Source organism: Phyllostomus hastatus, unplaced genomic scaffold (genome assembly GCF_019186645.2).
Source record: "Phyllostomus hastatus isolate PE091 unplaced genomic scaffold, TTU_PhHast_1.1 phas_scaffold_216, whole genome shotgun sequence".
Lineage (NCBI taxonomy): Eukaryota > Metazoa > Chordata > Mammalia > Chiroptera > Phyllostomidae > Phyllostomus > Phyllostomus hastatus.
In genome coordinates, this window is record NW_025334018.1 from 23,587,378 (window position 1) to 23,609,925 (window position 22,548).

The window sequence follows — 22,548 nt, forward strand, 5'->3', positions numbered from 1 at the left end:
TCGCGCTCCCTGGAGGGTGGTTAAACCTCAAGGGAGCAGGAACACAAGAGCTGGTGTTGGCACCTCCAAGGTGTGCCAGCCCACCGGCACGGGAACGGGGCAGAGGGCTTGCTTAAGGCAAAGACACCTTTTTCTGAAGAAGCGATACGCCTGGGGCGAGTCCTCCAGCCCAGACCAGCCCGGTTAGAAATTTGTGATCAGATCATCTGAGGAGCTGACTTTCCATAGAACCCCCTTTTTGCCTCCTCATTGGTGGTGTTGAGTATTTGACCAAAAATTTACTTTTCAACTGTCAAAACCACACCTCTGTGCCGTTGGCATTAACATTTCTGCCCTACGGATGACACTAAAGCGAAACTGAGAGACGACGGGGCGCAGACCGGGCCCCGGCGTTGGGGCTGCGGAGGCCCAGGCGGGGGTGGGGGGGGGCGCGGGGGGCCGGGGGCAGGCCTCCCGGGGACCGGCAGCCGGAGGGCGGCCCTCCCGGCGGGCGCCCCGCGCTGTTCGGCTCCTTCCTGGTCCTGAGGCCGCTGCGCGGCATCGCTGACTCTTTTGCCTTCATCCGAAGGGTGGGGGGGCTGCCTCTGGGCCAGGGAGACGCCGGGACGCGTTCACCCCTGAGACGGGCGTTTCAAACACGGCGCGGCGTGTAATTCCGACCGACGCCTTCCCCACGGCGAGGGTCTTAGGAACTTAAACTAAAACAGAACATGTTTAGTTTCCATAGGTACAGTTATTCCAGTACCTTGGTGCACAGCAGAATTTTTAAAAAAGGGTTTGCAACCAGGCATTTGACGTGGATCCGGGGACGGAGCCGGGGCGCACAAAGCCCTTTGTCTCCTCGGCCCCGCCCACAGCTCGCGGGCCTGCGCGGGCGGCCGCCGATCGCGCCCCACGAGCCCCTCCCGCCGACCCAACCCGCGCTCACTTCGTGGTGTACAAGGGGTGCGTGCAGTGCTGCACACGGGAATTTCGGCTTTATTTCGAAGGAGGTGTGCTGGAAGTTTGTCGTGTCTCGGCGGTAACCATGTCTGGCCGCGGCAAAGGCGGGAAGGGGCTCGGCAAAGGCGGCGCCAAGCGCCACCGCAAGGTGCTGCGCGACAACATCCAGGGCATCACCAAGCCCGCCATCCGGCGCCTGGCCCGCCGCGGCGGCGTCAAGCGCATCTCCGGCCTCATCTACGAGGAGACCCGCGGGGTGCTCAAGGTCTTCCTGGAGAACGTGATCCGGGACGCCGTCACCTACACGGAGCACGCCAAGCGCAAGACGGTCACGGCCATGGACGTGGTCTACGCGCTCAAGCGCCAGGGCCGCACCCTCTACGGCTTCGGCGGCTGAGTCACTGTTGTCACCACCGTAAGCTCGTCTCCACCAAAGGCCCTTTTCAGGGCCGCCCACCCCCTCCTGGGAAGACCTGTGCGCGCCTTTCTTGCTCGGGTGACTCTGCAAACACGTTTCCTTGGGGTCGGTGTCAGCGGGGTCTTAACCTTTGGCGGTAAGTGCAGGCCGATGGTGGCTCCTGCAGGACAGGCCTCGGCCAGTCTGCGCACAGGGGCCCACCAGCATGGGCACCTGGGCCTGTGGGGAGGGAGGCGGCGCTTCTGGGGGACAAACTGGAATTAAAAGCAAACGGAGGTGGGCCGGCAGGAAGCAAACCGGAGGGGTCCTCCAATTTCGCCCCCCTCACCCCAGTGCAGCACAGGAAGCTCCAGAGTCCGCAGCGCTGCCTCTAAGAGAGACCCGCCCACCCCCCCTTTTCGCCTGCACGAGTATCAGCGGCAGGGTCCCTGGTTGGCGAGGAGCAGTTTCCAGCGCCGCCTAGCTCGTTCCTAATTCTGGGTGTTCAATAAATGTTTTTTTAACAAGTTATGAGCCTGCGAGGGTGCCGCCACCCACAGGAAGCCACGTTGATTAAAGTATGAATTGCCAGCAGAAGGCTGGGTATAAATTCCTAATGTATTTGCCCCGGGCAACGTCAGAAAATATCCACTAGCTTTGACCCCCTGCCCCCAACACCACCCCCACCTCCCGGGCTTCGGGCTGTGGCCTGCCTCCTCGAACCCGGTCGCGCTGGCTTTCAGTGAAACTGGGCCCTGTTCCTTCTCTTTCTCGGGCGCGGCCCCTCCCTGAGCCTGAGGCCAAGCAGCTTGTAAGGTACCACTGACTAGACAAAGGGTCCGGGTTCTAACTCGGGTGTCTAACCCCCTCCGGCCCGAGGCCACACTTTGCATTTGTGAAGGGGGAGCTTGCTCCCCTCCTCCTCTCGCCTCCCTCCGCCCGTCAGCACCTAGTCGTCCTGCGGGAAATGTTTTGTTTGGGTTTTTTTCTCGCGTTTTTTATTAAGGATAAGTCAAACGCTACAGTTTGGGTATTAACAGTTGTTTTATTTTTAAGCATTTATTTCTATTTATAAAAGCTCAAGGACTTGAAGAAGGCCCAGAGATGCCCGGGTTTGATGAAGACCCTACCGAGTCGGTGCTGCGGGCTTCTCCGTAACTCGGGCGTCAGTCCGATCCTTGTTAGAGAAACACTCAGAAAATTCTTCTGCTTGGGCCGAGGTGGGTTCCCCAGACTCCGGGTGCCGTTCGTCAGTGGCCATCAGTTCACAAATGATGAAAAATGTGATGCCAGAAATAGTCACGAAAGGTCTGCGGTTTCTGCACGGAGATCCTTTCGTTGCTCCTGGAAGCCAGGGCCCTGTCTGTTGCTGTGAGACCCGCGGAAGGCTGACCCACAAAGGCTGCTCTCTCAGAGCGGAGACCAGCAAACACGTTTCAACACGAAACACCTCAAAGGTTTTTCAAAGTGTCTGCTCAGATGGATAAACCAGGCAATTTGATGAACTGCCTCTTTGAGAAAAGTGTCCCTGGCTGCTTAAGACACAAGTCCTGTTGCCTGGTCAGCCCGCTGTTGGGTCTCTCCCTGGCCCCGGAGGAAATACTGCATCAGCAGCTGGGGAGGTGAGACTCCTGAGTCCAGGTGCGGGTCCCGGACTAGCAATACAAACCTGGGGTTTGTCGGCATAGGTAGGTGATGAAACTGATGGGACCCTCACCAAGGACGCAAACACAACACACTGTGCACTGTCGTGTCGCAGGAGTGGAAAAGATGCAAACTGTCACTAAAAGGGGCTGGATTCCTATCGTCTGCGTCCCTGAAGTCCTGTCTGGCCTCTAGGTGCTGTAACAAAAACACCACAGACTGGCTGGCCTAACACAACAAACGTTATTTTCTGCAGCCCTGGAGCCCGGGACGCCCAGCCTCCAGCTGAGACACAGTCACACGGATTCAGTGTCTGCTGAGGGCCCAGCTCCTGGCTCGGAGACCGCGGTCCTCTCGCTGTGCCCCCTTCAGGCAAAGGGAAGGGACAGAGCGCTTTCCGCGGTCTCTTTTATACGCGGCACTAACGGCACTGAATCTCACTAATCTTTTATAAAGGGCTGTGTCCTCGTGGGCTAATCAGCTCCCGAGGGCCCCCGTCCTCACACACGAGGGGTTGGGATTTGAAACCAGAAATCGGGGGTGGGGGGGGTACAAACACTCCGTGTCAAAGGGGATAGATTCCACAGAGCCCCACGGGAGGAGAGGGCATGGTGCTGGTCTGTGCTCCGACTGCCTGGGCTCCGCTCTGCGGTCCTTCTCCTGTCCCAGGCGGCCTCATCCGCTCTCGCCGGCTTTGCGCTCTGTGTTCTGTGAGATGGCTTGTGTTTCTCGGGAGAGCGCCTGGGCCCAGCTGTCAGCGTCAGGCCAGCGTGCAGTTCCCGGAAAGCTGCTGTGCAGAGACCTATGTGACCTTTCCGCCCGGACCCGCAGGCCCTCCCCGCCCCCATGCCCACCGGAGTGCTGCTGTGATCGGTTCTCCTCCCAGAATTCCCTCCGGCTCCGCAGCCCGAATCGGCCCGCGTGGCAGTGGTTCTCCAGAAGACCTGGGATGATGCCGCCGAGACACACCAGCCGGCGGGATGTTTGTCCTAAACCAGGACTGCACGAGGGTTGGGACCAGGGAGGCCCAGAGGGTTTGGTTTACCCAAGGGGGCGCCAGCTGTGACTACGAGGAGCTGCTGCTGTCAGCAAGGCCACCAACTGACGGAGCCACGATGGCCACAACAGAAGCTAGTCTCCCTGCTGTCCCAGCCAACACACCTCCCCTCCACCCAGGAGCCCGAGTCCACACCCCTGTCTACACCTGCACCTGTGTACCATCACTCTGCCTCTCTTGCCCACCAGTGCACCCACCCAGTGCCAACAGCCGGGCTGGGCACATTGCATGAGCTCAGTGACTGTCTCCTCAAACCACAGGAGCTGAGGATGACATAAAATGACCCTTGTCCCAACCAGGCCCATGTTTGCCCCTCTGACCATCCAGGATGCAGCTGTGAATGCTCATGGTCGGTTACACTACGCCAGGTGAGGCACTGTTACCATTCCCCAGTGCATCTTGGAGGACAGTTACGAGGTGAGAAGTAGGAATCAAAAACTAGGAGAGACACCAGGCGAAGCCACCAACCATACTGGGGCTAAAATCAGCCCTTTACCGAAAGACTATGAAAAAGAACCCAGTGGCGGAGGCATCTGTCAATATCTCCGCAGATGAGAATAAGCTGTTTCTTGATAGGCCAGCTTCCAGGGAACACGCCCCCTCTCCGGGTGCGCTCTGCCCTCTGATGTGCCTGGGAGACACACAGGCGGGCCAGGGACATCCTTGCTTGAAAACCTTCTGTGTCTACAACGACTGGCTAAGCCAAACGCGCATGTCCAAGTCTAGCAGGAGAGGCCTAACCTACCTGTGCCACCTGCTGCCACCTGCTGCCACCCGCCTGGAGGTCTCTCTGTGTGAAGGGGTATGTGCACGACCTGCTTCACTCTGGTATTGGGGGCCACAATTGGAGTAATTACCAAAATAATCCACAGCTTTAAAATACGAAATGCCTATCTGCATTCATCAAGATTTAAAAAAATGCTGATCTTGAACTGTGAGGATTATGCGTTTAAAGCAAATAAATTAGCAGCATTGAAAACTTACAATTAAAGGCATTTTTGACCTTTAGCACGTCAAAGTCCCTGCAGTGACTTTCTAAAGAAGTTCCAAGCCCTGGCCGGCGTAGCTCAGTGGATTGAGCGCGGGCTGGGAACCAAAGTGTCGCAGATTCGATTCCCAGCCAGGGCACATTCCTGGGTTGCAGGCCACAGCCCCCAGCAACAGCACATTGATGTCTCTCTCTCTCTCTCTCTCTCTCTCTCTCTCTCTCTCTCTCTCTCTCCCTCCCTTCCCTCTCTAAAAAATAAATAAATAAAATATTTTTTAAAAAAAGAAGTTCCAATCATTTCCCCCAAGGTGCTGAGGTCCTAGCACTTCGGCTTCTTGGGACGTTTGCACTTACAGTCCCGCCAATTCAACTGCAGTCACTGGTCACCCGCAGACCAGGACTGACCCACGTGAGGAGAACAGAAGACACATGTGGCATAATCACACGTATGTTCTATAGTGTAGGTAATGCATGTAAAAGAAGTCAAGAACAAAATCATTTTAACCAATTCAACAACTTTAAGAGTAAATAGATATTGATTAAAACACAAAAGTCAGGATATTAGTCTTTTTAGGGCTACAGCACAATAGCTCCCACTGCAGTTATTTCAAATTCTTTGCTGCACTAATAACAGTTCACAATGAAGCTATTGCACTATACATACATTTTAAAGAGAGTTGTCTATCGACAGACATGTTTTTAAAACTCTCCGTATTACAGCTCTCAGGATGCCAACATGAGTGGCTCTGAAAAGAGCCTTTGGGGTTGGGAGGCAAGCGGCTTCCCCGCGTCTACTTGGAGCTGGTGTACTTGGTGACGGCCTTGGTGCCCTCGGACACGGCGTGCTTGGCCAGCTCCCCGGGCAGCAGCAGGCGCACGGCCGTCTGGATCTCCCGCGACGTGATGGTCGAGCGCTTGTTGTAGTGCGCCAGGCGCGACGCCTCGCCCGCGATGCGCTCGAAGATGTCGTTCACGAAGGAGTTCATGATGCCCATGGCCTTGGGACGAGATGCCCGTGTCCGGGTGCACCTGCTTGAGCACCTTGTACACGTACACCGAGTAGCTCTCCTTGCAGCTGCGCTTGCGCTTCTTGCCGTCCTTCTTCTGCGCCTTGGTCACGGCCTTCTTGGAGCCCTTCTTCCAGGCGGGCGCGGACTTGGCCGGCTCGGGCATGGTATGGAATTAAAAGGGCAGAAACTTTGGGAGACTGACAGAAACAGCACAAAGAAAAATCCTGAGTATGCAGGGTCTTCCATATCTAAACTCTGATTGGATTAAAACTGGCCAATATATTAAGAGAATATATAGTAGGTGTTCCTAAACTCCTTTTCTATTGGGTGAAAACAAACACTTTCAAGGAATCCTGTAAATGAAAATAAATATAAGAAATATTTCTATTTTATTGATTACGCTGTTAGAGTTCTATTTTTAAATTTTAAAAAATATCTTGATATGATTTTTTAAATTTTGAAAATAAGTGGAAACCCCCTGGCTGGCGTAGCTCAGTGGATTGAGCGCGGGCTGCAAACCAAAGTGTCGCAGGTTCGATTCCCAGTCAGGGCACGTGCCTGGGTTGCAGGCCACGGCCCCCAGCAGCCGCACATTGATGTTTCTCTCTCTCTCTCTACCTGTTTCCCTTCCCTCTCTAAAAATAAATTAATAAAAATCTTAAAAAAAATTTTTTTTAAAAAGAAAAGAAGTGGAAACCTTCCCCCTGGACGCGAAAACCCAGGAAGAAGATCCTGTCCCCTGGCAGACCGCCGGCCTGAGCCCACCTCCGCGGGCTTTCTCACAAATTGTCCGGGACACCCTGGGTCTCTCCGGCCAGAAGCCCGGCACTGGGCCATCGCAGCATTTTAAATAAACGTTCGCCGAAGACTCTGGGTCGCTGCCATCTTTTCACGGTTCCTTAGTGCAAACGCTTTCTTATCCGTTCCCTCCAGGCCGGCCGAGCTGACATTTTAAATGCATCAAAACCAAAGGGCAGAGTCAAATTACCGCCGAGTCAAACCCGAAAGTAAAGCTCCAGGGATTTCAGGAAATCGGAAATCCGCGTATGCCCTGATGCTACAATGAACTACGAGCTTACTTAAAACACAGTGAAACAGCACTCGTGAGAAGCTCAGACAGTGGGGTTTTAAATAGGGGGAAAGGGCGGCAGTAGGACCTGGATGAAAACGGGTTAACTGTGCACAAAACGGCGGGAGATTTAAAAAAAATTTTTTTTATCACTTTCTCTTTCGAACACATTTTTCCTCCAAACAGGAGAAAAGCTCAAGAATGTTAAATGCTTCTGTGAGCCATACGTGTGTGTGGGAGGGACGGAGGCATCACTGATGAAACAAATGACTAAGAAAATGATTTTATTTAAGGTACTTGGAAGATGTCTGCTAATTCAAACGAACCAATCAGGGACTCGCGGAACGGATCCCGCCGTCCCCAAACGGCCGGCGCACTTCCGGAGCCCAGCGCCGCAGAGGAATCGCGCACAATCCAATCAGAGCGACTCCACTGCTGCATAAATACAGGGCCGAGCGCTGCGCTCCAGTCCACGCACGTTACAGGCGAGTCATGGCCCGGACCAAGCAGACGGCGCGCAAGTCCACGGGCGGGAAGGCCCCGCGCAAGCAGCTGGCCACCAAGGCCGCCCGCAAGAGCGCACCGGCCACCGGCGGCGTCAAGAAGCCGCACCGCTACCGGCCCGGCACCGTGGCCCTGCGCGAGATCCGCCGCTACCAGAAGTCCACCGAGCTGCTGATCCGCAAGCTGCCCTTCCAGCGCCTGGTGCGCGAGATCGCGCAGGACTTCAAGACCGACCTGCGCTTCCAGAGCTCGGCCGTCATGGCGCTGCAGGAGGCGTGCGAGGCCTACCTGGTGGGCCTGTTCGAGGACACCAACCTGTGCGCCATCCACGCCAAGCGCGTCACCATCATGCCCAAGGACATCCAGCTCGCGCGCCGCATCCGCGGGGAGCGGGCGTAGGCGGTCCCCGTCGACTGGTGGTGACCTTGAACCCAAAGGCTCTTTTCAGAGCCACCCACACCTCAGGTTGAGGAGCTGTGAGCAAGTGGGATCTGCTCCAAAAACCAAGAGTGGGGGAGGGCGGGTGGTAGCTGCGGCAGCTGCAGGGAGATGGCGCTGCGGCCGCCCCACCCCCCAGTCCTCCCGAGTGCACCTGGTTGTCCCTGAGGCGCGCGCCGCGACCTGCACGGTGCAGCTGGGCCAGCATTGCTGCACGAAATGACGCGGGGGCTGGGGTGTGGGGGGTAGGCAAAGTTCTAGCCAGGAACTCACAACCGCAGCAAAAGACCGTAAGCTCCTCGAGCACCAGGCCCCGCCCCTCTTGAGAAACGGGGTATTGTCACTAAGCCAGACCCCAAGTCTTGCATAGATAAAGCGGAATTATTCCCTGTTTGCTGCAATCCTCAGCCATTGAGTAGGTAGCTTCCCACTTTCCTCCAGATGCAAACTTCGTGAGACCCTCAGGCAGTGCAGGAATTTTGGATTTAGTGAGGTTCTTACTCAAATGGGAGGCGCTACCCTGGGGCGATTGGAAAACAATGGAGGCTCTTGCGCTAATAGCTCCTGCACGAGGTAAAATCAAGTCCCCTGGCAGGAACCAGGGAACTTGCTCTTCCCAGCCGTTTATTCAACAAAATTGCAGACTTGCTGAAACGAGTCTGAAGCTGCAGAAGCCAGAGTTCAGGTTCGGAAACACCCAGAACAGCTAAGTGACATAGCAACACAATGAATTCTGCCTGAGTATGGAAAAGGTGAACAGGCTCCCAGTCGCCATATCAGCACGAATTTACCTTCATTAAGAGATCATTTTAAGGTGGAATTGAGGAAGACAAAATGAAGCAAGCCAAAAATGGAAGTGGGATGAGGAAAGAAGCAACAACATAACTGCTTAAAAGTTATTAACACCTTTATTTGTAATAGCCTTAAAGCGGAAACAACATAACAATTTTGTATCTTTCTATTGATTGCTTACCCAAATCCTACTACATCTACACCACTGAATCCTATTCAGCAATTTTGATACATGTAACAACCTGGCTGAATCTCAAGGGTAAAACGCTTAGTCAAAGCCAATCTCAAAGGTTACATATTGTATGATTTCATTTAGGGAATATCCTCAAAGTAACAAAACCAGACGTGGGTACCATTTGAGTGACTGCCCCAGGACAGGGGAAAGTGGGTGGGTGTGACCGTAAAGGGGGGGTGGGTGTTGTATCTGCATCACACTGGTAGTTACCAGACTCCATGGGGTGGGGTTGCTTACAGCTGTCTGCTCACAGGCCCAGAGGAGAGCCTGTACGTAAAACTGGTGATGCTACGTAAGGCCTGGAGTCTAGTTGACGGTATTTTGCACAAATAAAGCTGAATAACCCCCTATTTCCTGGAACCCTCAACCATTGAGAAAGCAATGAAAATGTCTGGGTTTTATATCATAGTGTAATTGTATAGGACATCACCATGAAGGAAAACTGGGCTCAGTGGGCTCTGTTGGAAACTAATAAAGGAGGAAAAAAAAGCTTTGTCAATTGTTTAGCCATTCCTACTTTGTATTGCTTAGAATTCTCTGACTTGCTTAACAAATCAAAGTTTTTGTGTTCGTTGTTATTATAAACAGCAGGGAATTTTTCGCTTTCTTCTGGCTTTCGCAGTGGGGACATAGGCCTTTGGCTGAGGTCTGCTTCATTTACGTCGATGCAGGGTTTTGCGCAGGCCGCTGCCTCGGCCTAGAAGTCTGATGTTTGTGATCTCCTTTTCTGGCGGGCTCTTGGCGGCGCTGGCCCATGGCGTTTGGGCGGTGTGCTTGTGCTCTGGGCTAAGTGGACAGCGCCGAGGGGCAGAGGCTGCCACCGAAGAAGGCAGCTGGGGGGGGGGCGAGTCCCAGACACTGAACCCGCGTTTAGTACCTGGTCCCGTAGCCGTTTCAACCCCTCCCAGAACCAGAAACTTGATCAGCCGGTCTGGAATTTTTCGGGCCAAGCACTAGTGAAGTGATTCTGTTCAGTTCGTCTTTGTGCACCACAGCTCCCTGAGTTGTAAAACGAGCCTTTCAACTAACCGTTCCTAGTGCAACGCTCAAGTGAAGCCATCGTAAACGTGCCCGGTAGACTGCGAGGGGCAACAAGTCGTGGAGTCGTCCTGATCTCGCGTTTGAGTGTCTGATTCCCCGGAGTTCTCTTACTCCTCATCACTCTTATCAGAACCCTCACTCCCTCATTCTGGGTGTTAAAGGCCTTGCTTGTGGCTGTCTGCCCACTTTTCCTACTCGGGGCAATCCCTTTTTTCCCAAAGGATTCTTTCCACATTCCCCCATTTACCCAGGTCTTCTTTCTCAACCCAGCCACTCCCACAAAAGGAGGAAGAAATTATGGGATGCAGCTGAGACTGGGAAAAATTAAACTCCCGGTTAGAAAGTAACCGGGTTACAGGTTACTTTCTCACCAGGTTACAGGTTACATTCATTTTTAAAAACTAAGTTTAAGTAGTGGAATTTAAGCAATTATCGTCCAATAGTGGGTGCTGTACACAGAATAGAGTGAAGGGACATTCCAGCCACAAGGTCCTTGGTGTCCCCTGGGGATGTACTCAGCCAGGGGCTCCTGCGTAGCCGGAGGCCTGCAGCTACCTTTTCGAAGGGATGTGTTTAAAGACTTAATGCATAAGGACAGGAACGGTAGAAGGCTAAAACATATGGGTGTATTGGAGTTCGCAAAATAGTGTGTCTCACTAACAACATCACACAACAAGGAGCAGTGGCGAGGAATGACGCGGATCGCGGTCAAGGACTCAGAAGGACCCTAAACTTCGTCTCAGGATATTCGCGGTGACCGCAAAGCGATACAAACACGTGTGCGGTGGGCCTGCCTTGCGGGAGAGGTGGCGGGACTGCGGAGTCCTCCGGCACTGGCCGCCTGCCCACAAAAGTGACAGCAAGGCTAACCCGCCATCCAAGCAGATAGCCCCAAGTGGCCTGTAGAACTCAGAGAGTTTTGTCAAGATTCACCAGTAAAATTAAGTGGGCTTCCCTGAGATTAAAATAAAAAGTAAAAACACCTCAGTCCCAGAGAGGAAGTGGAAACAGTGGGACAGGCAAGCGAACCCCTCTTCCCAGAGCCGATCCTGCATGGCGCCCTAGGTCCTCCCAACAGTCTGGGGAGGAAATCTGGCCGAGAGGGCCAGTGACAAACCCTCGGAGGAGGGAGGTGACCCTGTGCCTGCCACCCTCGCCCTTGGGGTGGCAGCCCAGTTGTCGGCCGAATAACACTAGCGTGCATACTCGCCCCAAAGAGAGCTCCAGTGGCCTCAAGGAAACAAAAATCCAAGTTTTTCACAGGCTTCACAGGACCTAGACTTGCTCTCAGCCTCTAATGGGTACTCGCCCCGGGGCCCATGCACGTGCGTCAGGACTGCGTTCTGATTAGCCAGCTCTGCGTGACCTCTGCAAACCAATGGGGCGGGACAGTTTAGGAGCGCCCGGAGACTTGAAGAGCCCTCGGCTCAGATTGGCTTATGTGGGATAATTGCACTTTTTCTCCCCTAACACGTCCGCGCGCGGGAAGCCGGGCGGGGACGCGCCCCCTGCAGCTGGGCCTCCGCAACGACCAGGAGCTCCGCGTGCTCCCGGCCGGAGCGACCCTCGCAGGCAGGCGGGGTTCGGCCGCACTGCCGCCCAGTCCCGCGTGCCTCAAGGCCGAGGGGAAGTGGGGAGGTTGGACCACTGTCCCTGAGCCAGAAGGCAAATGCGCAACTCCCTACGAGGACGGTGCCCGCAATCTCGCAGGGCCTTTCAACCGCGCGCACGCCCCTCCCCATCCCCCACCATGAAGTGAACCGGCAACCTTTAAGAAAACACACACACACAATATGTATCCGGTTAAGCTCTTTTCCTGAAATTGGTGGGTGGCTCTGAAAAGAGCCTTTGAGATTTTCAAAGCAGGACCTGCCTCTGGAAGTTTACTTTTTCTTAGGCGTCGACTTCTTCGCCTTTGTAGCCTTGGGTTTCGCGGCTTTAGGCTTCCCCGCCTTGGGCTTAGGCGTCTTGGCCTTGGCTGGACTTTTGGGCGCCTTCTTGGGTTTCGCCGCTTTCACCTTTTTCGGGCTCTTGGTCACTTTCTTGGCCCCTGCAGCCGCCGCCGCCGGCTTCTTCGCCTTCTTCGGGGTCTTCTTGGCGCTCTTCTTGGGGGTGGCTGACCCCGCGGCCTTCTTGGGTTTCTTGGCCGCCCCAGCAGCCTTCTTGGGCTTGGCCGCGCCCGCCTTCTTGGCCTTGGGCTTAGCCTCCCCAGAGGCCGCCTTCTTGTTGAGCTTGAAGGAGCCGGAGGCGCCGGTGCCCTTGGTCTGCACCAGGGTGCCCTTGCTCACCAGGCTCTTGAGGCCCAGCTTGATGCGGCTGTTGTTCTTCTCCACGTCGTAGCCCGCGGCCGCCAGCGCCTTCTTGAGCGCGGCCAGCGACACGCCGCTGCGCTCCTTGGAGGCGGCCACGGCCTTGGTGATGAGCTCGGACACCGGCGGCCCGGACGCCTGGCGCTTGGCGGCGCCGGCTTTCTTCGCCTTCTTCTTAACAGGTGTTTTCTCCGCAGGGGCGGGAGCGGCAGGAGCAACTGGAGCAGTCTCCGACATTTTCCCCTGTTTTGCCTGGAAAGACAAAAAAAGACTTAAACTGTCAGAGCGGCGTGCCCGGGCGCGGGCGGCGGGGGTTTATATAGCGAGTCGCTGGGAGGTGATTGGCTGCCGGCTCCGCGCGCCGCGCTGCCCAGACGCGCTCCTGCGCTCTGCCGGGTAGCTGTGTTTTCTGCACCTTAAAAAAGAAGGAAAATGGAAGAAATCTGTGCACGAAATAATTGGGAATTTGGGGGAAACGGACCCGAGAGCCTCCAGGCTTCCTCCCTGCCCCCTTTGCCTCGCCTCCTGCCTCAGCCGGCGCCCAGAAAGTGTCCCGACTCCCCCAACTCTCTCTGAAACTTGCGTCAAACGGGGGCAACTTGCAGATTTTCCTTAAAAATACTATTTCTCTCTGATTTCTTTGCAAATATTTTTTCCAGGACATAGTTCTACACATTCTTTTCTTCGCAACTTTATGTAAATGAACTCGTGTCTACTCAAATATAAAAGAAAAACCGGGTTTTCCGTGCGAGCAGTAGCACAGCCCGAGCGAGTGGCCCCGAGCGCTGGGAACTGGCGGCGCGGGAGTAAACCCCGCAGGGGCGATGGACAGCTGTTTCAGAGAAGATGTTTTATCTTCAAGTGTTGGAGCGACCAGTGCGTAAACGGGCTTGATCCCAGTGCTCTTGGTGATCTGAACATTGTAGAAAGGATGGGGATAAGGCTGCTCCCCGCGTTTTTTTGAATATCCAGCCTGGAACTGGTCACCAGCCTTCTCTGAAAAAGGAGTCTCGCCCGTGTTACAGACCTACAGCGGGCACTACAGCACGACCACCCTTTCCGCCAAGAAGGGCCACAAAGCACCAGAGTAACGGTGAGGTTACCGGCTGCGAGCCCAAGCAGCCCGGGAGATCACGTGTTTTCTATCCCATCGCCTTAGAACTGCAAATGAGTTAATGACAGACACCCTAGCCATCAGGGTTTTCCTCTAATTTAGCACAGAGTGTCGTGCATTATTTCCTATATTTCGAGATGTTGTTTTAAAGATATACGTGATTTGACCTTTTTGACATTGCAAGCAGGGACACAGGGAAGTAGAAAGAAAAAATGCTCATTGAAGTCACAGTCTGAATGTTCACAGTTCTCCCTGGGCTTTTTAGTAACAAAACGTGAACCGGAGGGTCACAGCCTGAACCTGTTTGCCGAAAGTGTCCTCGGAAGAGGCTGAACCGACACGTCATCACGAGCGTGCTGACTTTCCCAGCCCATCTTCACAGCACGGCAGAGCGAACAGAATTCAGTAAATATTGATCAGTAACCACAAACTAACGTCATCCACCAAATCACCGGACACTGAAGTTAAGCCTCATGTTTGTTCAATAGACAAGAAAAGTATTTGGAGTCTCATGTTTCTTCTGATAAATACCCCTATTTCCAAAAATCTAGTTATCCTAACTTGCATTCATTGCAATTTGAGAACTTTCTCCTATAAAACCACGATCAAAGAATCAACTTTAAAGGTGTCACAGTTAACTAACTTCATAAAAATCTCTTGGCTTGTTTTTAAATAGTCCTTTGCCGGCAGGCACTGACGGAAACTGCGTCTCTGGGACTGGAGGCCCCGTGGCGTACCCCACACAAACACTGTGTGTACAGGGTGCGCTCGCAGGGTTGGGTCGTGGGCTCTGTTCTCCCCAGGCAGGGGTCCGTGGGTGTCTAGAGGAAGGAGCTGTCGTCCTCAGCAGCATCATTGTCAGCAGCAGTGACCACAAACATGTTATAGGCCCCTTTCCTTTCCAGCGGACAGCCTACTATGACCCAGCCCTAAAGATAAAATGAAAAATCAATTTTTTTTAAAGTCCACTATTTGGGTTATCCCTGGAGCCCTGCTATCAGATGTTGGTAAGTGCTGGAAGTGTTCCGTACGCTGCACGTACTTGATATACCATGGGTGAAGAGTGCCCTCCACGGCAGACACCCCATTTCATTCCTGTGCAAGTCACTGCTTCCTCTGGTTATGTAGGCCGCAAGCAGGGAGAAGACGTTGGAACTACGGGCTAGTTCCTTAACTGTTTGTAGTTAATCACCGTCCTACCTGGAGGGAAGTAATCGAGATAAACGCTTTCACTGGAAGGGTTCTTCCAGATGCTTAGGAGCGGAGGGGCCGTGCCGCAGGCAGTTCCTGCAGCTGCCGAGACCCTGGCTCAGCCTGTGTGTAGCACAGACGAAGTTCCTGAAAGCTGGACTATGCCGCAGGCGGCTGTGAACTTGAGAACTTACCCCTTGTATTTTGGTAGCCACCAAGAAAGTTGTGCTTTTCCTTTTGAATCCTCAACCTGTGTATGTCTCAGGACACTGGGTTTCCCACAGTGCTAGGATGTGCAAAGTAGCAGAGACAAACGACAGACACGTGACAGAGAGCTCGCTTTTGCCTTCACGCTCTCTCGGTGGTGGTGGCCACCTCCTCTGCCAGGGTGCGTGGCGGTGAGAGACGCAGCCAGTGTCACTGGGTCTGTCACCGGGGCTGTGCTGAAGTGAGCGGCAAAGTTTTTTTGTTGGGGGCAGGGGGGGTGGGCACTGCACTGAATAAAGAAGGAAAGGGGAGACGAAGACCTGAGGGCTGTGTAGCAGACAAGGCCTGTGTTCAAATGAACCGTGTCCAAAAGGGCCGTGAGGAACCACATCTGCTGTCATTTCCTTTCGGACGGTCTCACTGGAGGACGCTCTCCCACTGGAAACTTCCCTCCAAGCACTGCTACACCTTATTAATTTTATTTCCTAAAAAGGCCACTGCGCTCAAACTTGCAGTCTTCTCCTCACACATCTCTCACTGTCTCACTATGTGTAACACCTGGAGCACCTAGAAGTTGGCTAATTTCTAGTGCACCTCAAAAAAAAAAAAAAAGCTCAGTCTTCACTTCATCTCAGGTTCCCCCGCCCTGCTGTCCGCAGTCTGCATTAGCAGCTCTTTGGAAGGGATGCTCTGTCTCAGCCCAGCCCAGCCCAGCGGAGCTCAGTGTGATCGAAACAGTTTGGGGCTGTGCTGTCAGAGGGCCTCCCTGTGGCTAACTGAAGACACTAATATCCAATGTTATTTAAGTTTAATTGGTTTAAATTGAAAGGATCATGCGTGGCTCGTGGCTAATGCAGGACAGCACCGCTTTGCAACAGCTCCCCCCCCCACGCTTGCATGCACCAGCCTCCCCCTGGGAGACCTCGTTAAAAATGCCACTTCAGTGGATGTGGGGTTGTCCTCGGAACTGAGCCGGACAAGCTGCCCGGTGATGCCGTCACGCAGCTGCCCCTCCCTTCACTTCCAGGCAGAACCAGGAGCCTGGGGAGCTGACTCCAGCTCACCTCTCACCCGGGTTTGACTTTTCTCTCCCCCCGACCTGACCGTTTCTTTAAAAGAACGTGTTCGTTGGCGTACTCTCCCTCCCAGGAGCACACCCACGCCTTTCTTACCTGTCAGGTGTGCATCTCCTAAACTGAGGGTTCCCATGAGACTTCAAGCAGGGGAGCAACGGGCAGCCGCAGCTCCACCCAGCCCAACCCCCTGAACTCGTCCCCAAGGCCCCCTTTTCTGCGACCATCAGAGCCAACTGTGGCCCCACCTACACTCTCTCCTGCTGCCTCTTCTATTCTAAACCCTCCCTTGTCTCGCTGTCCCCAGCTTTATTCAACATACCTCAAAATTAAAAAGAAAGAAAAAGCAACGCAAACCAAAAAGTGTTTGTCATTGTAAATCTGGTGTTTGTGCACTATTCTAGGCATAGAGTTGACCCTGAATCATTGAGTTGATCCATCAGTCAATCAACAAATGATTCTTGTTTGTGCTTTTTCAGAAAGGTGAACCTGGGCAATCCCAGTATCTAACTCTGCTTGAGTCTGTGTTTCGGTCTCTGTGGGGAGGAAATGGTTCCTCTGCTGCCCGCGCCCATGGCGAGCACCCTAGAGTGGGGTTTTAAGGAGTCACCTGTGCAGTAGACAGAAGGGGACCCGTGTGGGTGTGCGGCGAGGGGCCGCATTTGTCCGCTAAACAAGGCACCCCATCGTCTGTGTACAGAACATCACTTTGGTGGGTTTTTTCTTGGACAGTATGTCACAGCGCTTATTCGTGTCATTTTTAATGCTGTTACTTTGCAAACTTTTATTCACAATGATATACCTTCAGTTCTGTATACGCATAGATCAGTTGCAAGTGGCAAGGTCACGGAAATCCAGAATCATGGGCCTCAGTTCTCCCCAGCAGCACCCCAGACTAGGACAGGTTAGTTCTCCAAGCCTGGGATTCCTCGTTTTTACAACGCAAATAATGCTTTCCGAATCTGGGAGCGAAAAGTGAAAATTCAACTAACATTACTTCCCCTTCTAGAGCTCCTTCTAAGGAATGCTGCAGACGACGCGCATCATTATGCTCTGCAAATGAGACGCTCCCACGACCCGCCAAATTCTGTATTGCTAGAGCTGTAAATATCAATACTTCATATATATTTGAAAGGGTCTTTGCATTTAAACTTAATTTTATTCTGGTATCCCTCCCTTTCGTAGATAAGCGTTGCGTTACTCCCCCCTTTTTATAAATTGGTTCTAGTGATCGGGACCCTTGTGCGGTACCAATGATCGCCACCACGCACAGGCCCGGGACCGGAGGCTGCAGACAGCAGCCGCTCCGGGCTGCAGCGAGGAAACAGGAAGGAGCCGGACGCGAGCGCGAGTCCCGCCCCCCGCGCGCCCCGCTTCCGGAATCGCACGCTGGGGTCCTATATAAGCGGCTGCAGCCGGCGCTGCGGTAGCGGACGGTGATCATCGGCTACTGCTCATCATGTCTGGTCGCGGCAAAGGCGGGAAGGGGCTCGGCAAAGGCGGCGCCAAGCGCCACCGCAAGGTGCTGCGCGACAACATCCAGGGCATCACCAAGCCCGCCATCCGGCGCCTGGCCCGCCGCGGCGGCGTCAAGCGCATCTCCGGCCTCATCTACGAGGAGACCCGCGGGGTGCTCAAGGTCTTCCTGGAGAACGTGATCCGGGACGCCGTCACCTACACGGAGCACGCCAAGCGCAAGACGGTCACGGCCATGGACGTGGTCTACGCGCTCAAGCGCCAGGGCCGCACGCTCTACGGCTTCGGCGGCTGAGCGTCCCCGCCGCCCTCGCCCCTCGCCCTGCGGCCCCGGCTCGTCCACCAAAGGCCCTTCTCAGGGCCACCCACTTGGGCACACGAAGGGCTGTTAGTGACAACCAGACCTGAAGGTAGTGCTTGTTGCTTTGTGTCGGGGTGCTGTTGCGATTGTAACTTTTAAGCCAGAAAGTGGCTCTTTGCAAAGTCCGGCGGGCTTGCGCCTGCGGCCATTTTCCAGTCGCGGCCGTGGCTAAGATGGCGGCTCTCAGCCGAGCCCAAAGGACAAAGCAACTTGCGGGGGCGGGGAAGGCGGCGTGTCCCCAGGCGTTGGGGAACGCCCGGGTGTGTTTCCCCCCGGCGCAAGCAGCCTTTGGAATGGCAGCGATTACACAACTTGAATGTTCCTAATTGGTCTCCTTGTATGCCCGGGGGCACTGAAATTCACTTTCCCCGGAGGCTGCGCCGACCCGCCACTCGGTGTCCTGTAGGGGGCGCGCGCGCTTCACGCGAGCCTCCCTGCCGGGGGGGCACCCTGCGGGAGCCGCGGGCAGAGGTTGGGCTGAGAGCAAAAGTCACGCCTGGAAGAGTCTTTATTTTTGTCTCACTCAGAGCATTCCCCAGGACGCGCAACTCTAGCCTGACTTAGGCCATCGCTCACCTTACTGCTGTATTTCCAAAACTGGTGGTTCACTTAAGCCCTCCTTCCGTGTGTTCTGTCCACCGACGGCCTTCGCTCGGTGACCGGGCCTGCCTCCTTGCTCTCCGTGTCCCCCCAGGCAGAAGAGGCGGTGTTTAGGCCGAGTCCTGCTCACCCTGCACCTGTGTTCTAGACCCTTCCTTTACCTGTGCCATTTAAGCCCCCAGTGAAAGCTCGCCCAGTCCACCTGCTCAGCGTCTTAGGATAGTTATTTATGGGGGTGCCGTCCACTAACAGTAACTTACTTGGTTGGACAATAAAGTCGTTCGTCATCCAACTGCAGCCATAACGACATCCCAACTTAAATTGTTAATATTCTCCTGGCTCCTTTCCTTCCATGCAGTGTGGGACAAAAGTAGGTTTACAGTTGTGAGCATGTGAAACTTCATTCTTGTATTATTTGTTAACTACTGTTTTATTTTCCATACAAACAAGTAACCCTACTTTTACCCCACCCCGTATATAAATATATTTCAGTGTCTCTCAACTTGGCCTACAACCCTGTCAGTGACTAGTTAGATCCTTCTTATGTTGTCAAATTTTCAAAGCTTGAATACTTCGGGCATTATGACTATATGATTTCTGTCCCAATCACTCACTAACAAATATACTTGCCAAGGTGAACAGTGGCTTATTAATTTCCAAATGTCAAATTATACTAAGGATGTAATCTATGCTGCCTCTGGCCCCGTGTATTGCTCCTGCCTTCACGGTCTCCTCGCAAAGTGGCACGGCACCTTTCCCCCGACCAGATCCTCTGCCCTCCTGGTTCCTCCCTGGATCCTCCCAGGGAGGTTCCTCTCCGGTAGCTTTTGTGGGCCCCGTGCCTCTGTTTCCGGTTCTCCCCAGTGAGCTGGCTCCTGAGGGCTGCTCCCGTCACTCCGTAGGTCCCCCCGAGCCGGCTCTGTCCCAGTGTGCTGTGCATGGTGAGATGCCATCCAGGCGCCCAGAGAAGAACCGAGCATCCTGCGAGGTGGCGGAATATGCCACTTTAAAACATGCCACTTGGGCACAAGGATTATTTTGAGTTACAGACAGCGGAAATGAAGAAGGTGCAACAGTAGGGCTCTGAGCCCACCTTTCCTTCCTCAGGGTGGGTAATGGGCCCCTGCAGAACGTGCCTTCTCCGAACCAGAAAGCAAAGGGCATCCTGAAAGGGAGAGTTGAGGCCAAGTGGAAGCTGCTCCCACAGACCTTGTTAAACAGGCCTTACCTTCCTGCAGTCTGCCCATATGTTTCAGTCACTGTTTGACAATGCTACTCTGGTTAGCCTAGGAAAAAAGGCCTAATCCCCTTTGGGCTCTTTACTTTCCTGTGAAGACTCCCCTATACATGAGAGAAATATTAAACAACATTTCTATGCTCTTGTCCTGTTAATCCATCGCATGTCCATTGAATTCTCAGGCCCAGCTGCACATCCTTAGAGAGTGCAGAAAAGCTCTGCCTCCCCGCGCCATCGTCAGGGTCCCGCGCGGGCCCCACATTCCTGCCAGGGCTCTGCCTGCATGCTCCCTGCCCCCCTCCCCAGGTCACTCCAGCCCACCGCAGTCAGGTCACACGACTTGTCAATGTCGTCCTTTCCTTCTGAGGGTGCCCGGCTCAGGCAACCTCTATATGAGGCACTCTTGCGTGCTTTTCTCCCGTTCATGTGTCTTTTTATGGGGGGAAAATTTCCCTGTCTTGCCTTCTGGGTTCTTTGGCTGGTCTAACTGTCAAGTTCACATCAGACAGATTAACAGGAGAACAACAACTTTAGTTTTGTACATACAAAAGCACCAAAAAAAATAAGACCCAAAGGCGTCGGGCAATTGAGACTGGTCTGCTGTCCTGAGCTAAGGAACCAGAGGGGGCCTGGGCGCCAACGGGGAGGAGGGCAGTTCACAGGAGGAGGACAGCCCGGGGCTGGGGATCAGGAGGTTGCCCTGAGGTCATTCAGATCCCAGTTGACTCTGTTCATGGCTCTCTCTCTCTGGGGCAGCCCGCTATCTACATTCTTTCAGGCACGAAAGTTTTTTTTTTCTGAGTCTGCTGGGTCGTCATTGCCTTGAAATCAAAATAATTCACAGGCCAACGTGGCCCATCTGGGCATGACCTCCTCTGGTCCCCTTCAGTCCTGTGACAGTTTAACTCTCAGGCCCAGCGAAGAACGCTGGGAGGGTAGAGGTAGCATCTGACTGCTCTACAAAGGCTAGGGAACATTAACCGCCCCCCCCCCCAACTCCAAGAATGTAGCGTGGAAAGACTTGTTTGTTTTTACCTGGGCGCTGGGCAAAAAAGAAGCACCGTGCACTCAGGGGCCCAAGTCCCTGAGACTTCAGGTAACAACACTGATGTCTGTCTCCTAGGGTGGCTTGGAGTGTCAAATGAGTTTAATATGTGCAGAATTGTACCTTAGAACGGCTTACTCTCTTATTCTCTTTTATTAAAGTTGCACAGAAAACCTACACATCAGACTATCTAAGGGCCGAGTGATCCGTGTTACCTGTTTCTAGCCTTCCAAACATAAGAGAGATGTTGCCGTGTCGAGAGCGCCTCCCCCCCTTGCCATACAGTAGACGTGATGAGAAGCGAGACTCCTGGACATCTGTCCCCACGCAGCGCTGCAGCCGTCCGAGGTCCACCGGCGACCCAGCTGCAGGTTCGGACTCCTCCGGTGCCACCAAGGGACCTCAGCAGAGCAACTGGCAGCGGAGGCATCTCCCTGAGAAGCCAGCGACCCTTGTCTCAGGGAGGACAGTGCCGTGTTGGCCTCTGAGCTGGCTCTCTGGGGAAGAGCAAACACTGTGCCATGCAAACTCGATGCCAAACTTACTTGTCTGAAACCTGGGGCTCTTGTTCGATTAAAAAAACACTATGCATATTTTTAAAGATTTTCTTTATTTATTATTTTTAGAGAGGGAAGGGAGGGAGAAAGAGAGAGACAGAAACATCCATGTGCAGTTGCTGGGGGCTGTGGCCTGCAACCCAGGCATGTGCTCTGACTGGGAATCGAACCTGCTACACTTTGGTTCACAGCCTGTGCTCAATCCACTGAGCAACACCAGCCAGGGCTCAAACACTATGCATTTTTAATCTATATTATTTTATATAAATAGCATTTTCTCAGATGTTAGACATGGCTTGAGAATGATAAACTTCAGTCTCCTTATAAAGTTTTCTCAAAACAAACAAGAAAATTAAATAAAAATACTTTTCTGAAGCATTAAATCAAAAATGGAAATTGCTGATTGGCTGATGTATCAATTTGAGGACATACTTTATATAAAAGAAACTTTTAATAAACATTCTAGTGTTTGAATGGTCCGTAACTAAAACAAAAATGAGGAAACAGCCTTACGATGTACAGAAGGCAGAGGTAAGATGAAGATGAGCCGGTCCTTAGGGGGGATGGGGGAGGCAGAGAGCCTGTGACCCCGCTGCAAGCTCCCCCTCCACATGCAAAGTGTGGGCTCGGCGCCCAGAGGAAGTTACACGCCCGAGTCAGATCTCCGACCCCCGGGTCAGTCCACCGAAGCCTAGAACACCTTGGCCTCGGGCGTGGGGAGGCACCGGCCTGAGCTTGGCAATCAGCAGCCTCAGTTGGTTATTCTCTAGCCCAGCCCACCTTTTCCTTGAGGGGCGGGTGTCAGGGAAGCCACACCGGGCCTCTCTCTCCCCGGGCAAATTAGGAATTGGCACCTAGCGTTCCTTGCGGCAATTGTTTCACTGGTTCTGGGTTCCTGCGGGCGGCGGCACCACCCTCGCAGACTCGTGAACTGCACCGTCACGGAACCACCTCGCCCCGCCCCCACCCCCCGGCTGAAACGAGGCTCGGGTCCTGCCGGCGCTCCTGGCGAGCCAGGCGGAACGCGACCCTTCACAGGGGACAAAGGGCGGGCGGGGCCACTGCCAGAGAAAGACCTTGGGATTCGGCAGCTCGCTCCACCCGCACGGGGCCGGGGCGAGCTGGGGCCGCCACATTTCAGGCCTGCTTCCCTATTCCCGCCATACCCCCACCCCCACCCCCAGCCCGGCTGCGCTCCCTCCCGTGGAGCCGAGGGCGCCCCCCGCGCGTGGCCCCTGCCCAGACTGAGGCCTGTTACGGA

At 54.0% G+C, this 22,548-nt stretch overlaps 2 protein-coding genes and 1 pseudogene across 3 annotated transcripts; 1 reads left to right on the top strand and 2 right to left on the bottom strand.

Moving 5' to 3' along the window:
- Positions 1-932: 932 nt before the first annotated feature.
- Positions 933-21,331, top strand: LOC123804811 (histone H4). 2 transcript variants are annotated; one of them, XM_045817292.1, is made up of 4 exons: positions 933-1,331; positions 7,577-7,933; positions 17,460-17,897; positions 20,892-21,331. In XM_045817292.1, exons 1-3 carry the CDS (start codon positions 1,028-1,030, stop codon positions 17,780-17,782), a joined length of 984 nt encoding a protein of 327 aa, XP_045673248.1. In that variant the 5' UTR covers positions 933-1,027; the 3' UTR covers positions 17,783-17,897; positions 20,892-21,331. The 2 variants fall into 2 exon arrangements, with proteins under 2 accessions (XP_045673248.1, XP_045673247.1); XM_045817291.1 differs by lacking the exons at positions 7,577-7,933; positions 17,460-17,897; positions 20,892-21,331 and adding an exon at positions 1,694-1,790 and having other exon boundaries at positions 934-1,357.
- Positions 5,786-6,201, bottom strand: LOC123804807 (annotated as a pseudogene).
- On the bottom strand, positions 11,916-12,732 carry LOC123804789 (histone H1.3). The gene has a single exon (XM_045817267.1). The coding sequence runs from the start codon at positions 12,661-12,663 to the stop codon at positions 12,001-12,003; it is 663 nt and encodes a 220-aa protein (XP_045673223.1). The 5' UTR covers positions 12,664-12,732; the 3' UTR covers positions 11,916-12,000.
- Positions 21,332-22,548: the final 1,217 nt, after the last annotated feature.

Bases quoted from the DNA above. Each gene is read 5' to 3' on its own strand.
- LOC123804811 (XM_045817292.1), top strand. From the start codon at position 1,028: ATGTCTGGCCGCGGCAAAGGCGGGAAGGGGCTCGGCAAAGGCGGCGCC. The intron at 1,332-7,576 runs GCGGCTGAGTCA...GCTGCGCTCCAG, and splicing joins CCGCACCCTCTACGGCTTCG to TCCACGCACGTTACAGGCGA. The intron at 7,934-17,459 runs CCATCCACGCCA...GTGATCATCGGC, and splicing joins CGAGGACACCAACCTGTGCG to TACTGCTCATCATGTCTGGT.
- LOC123804789 (XM_045817267.1), bottom strand. From the start codon at position 12,663: ATGTCGGAGACTGCTCCAGTTGCTCCTGCCGCTCCCGCCCCTGCGGAG.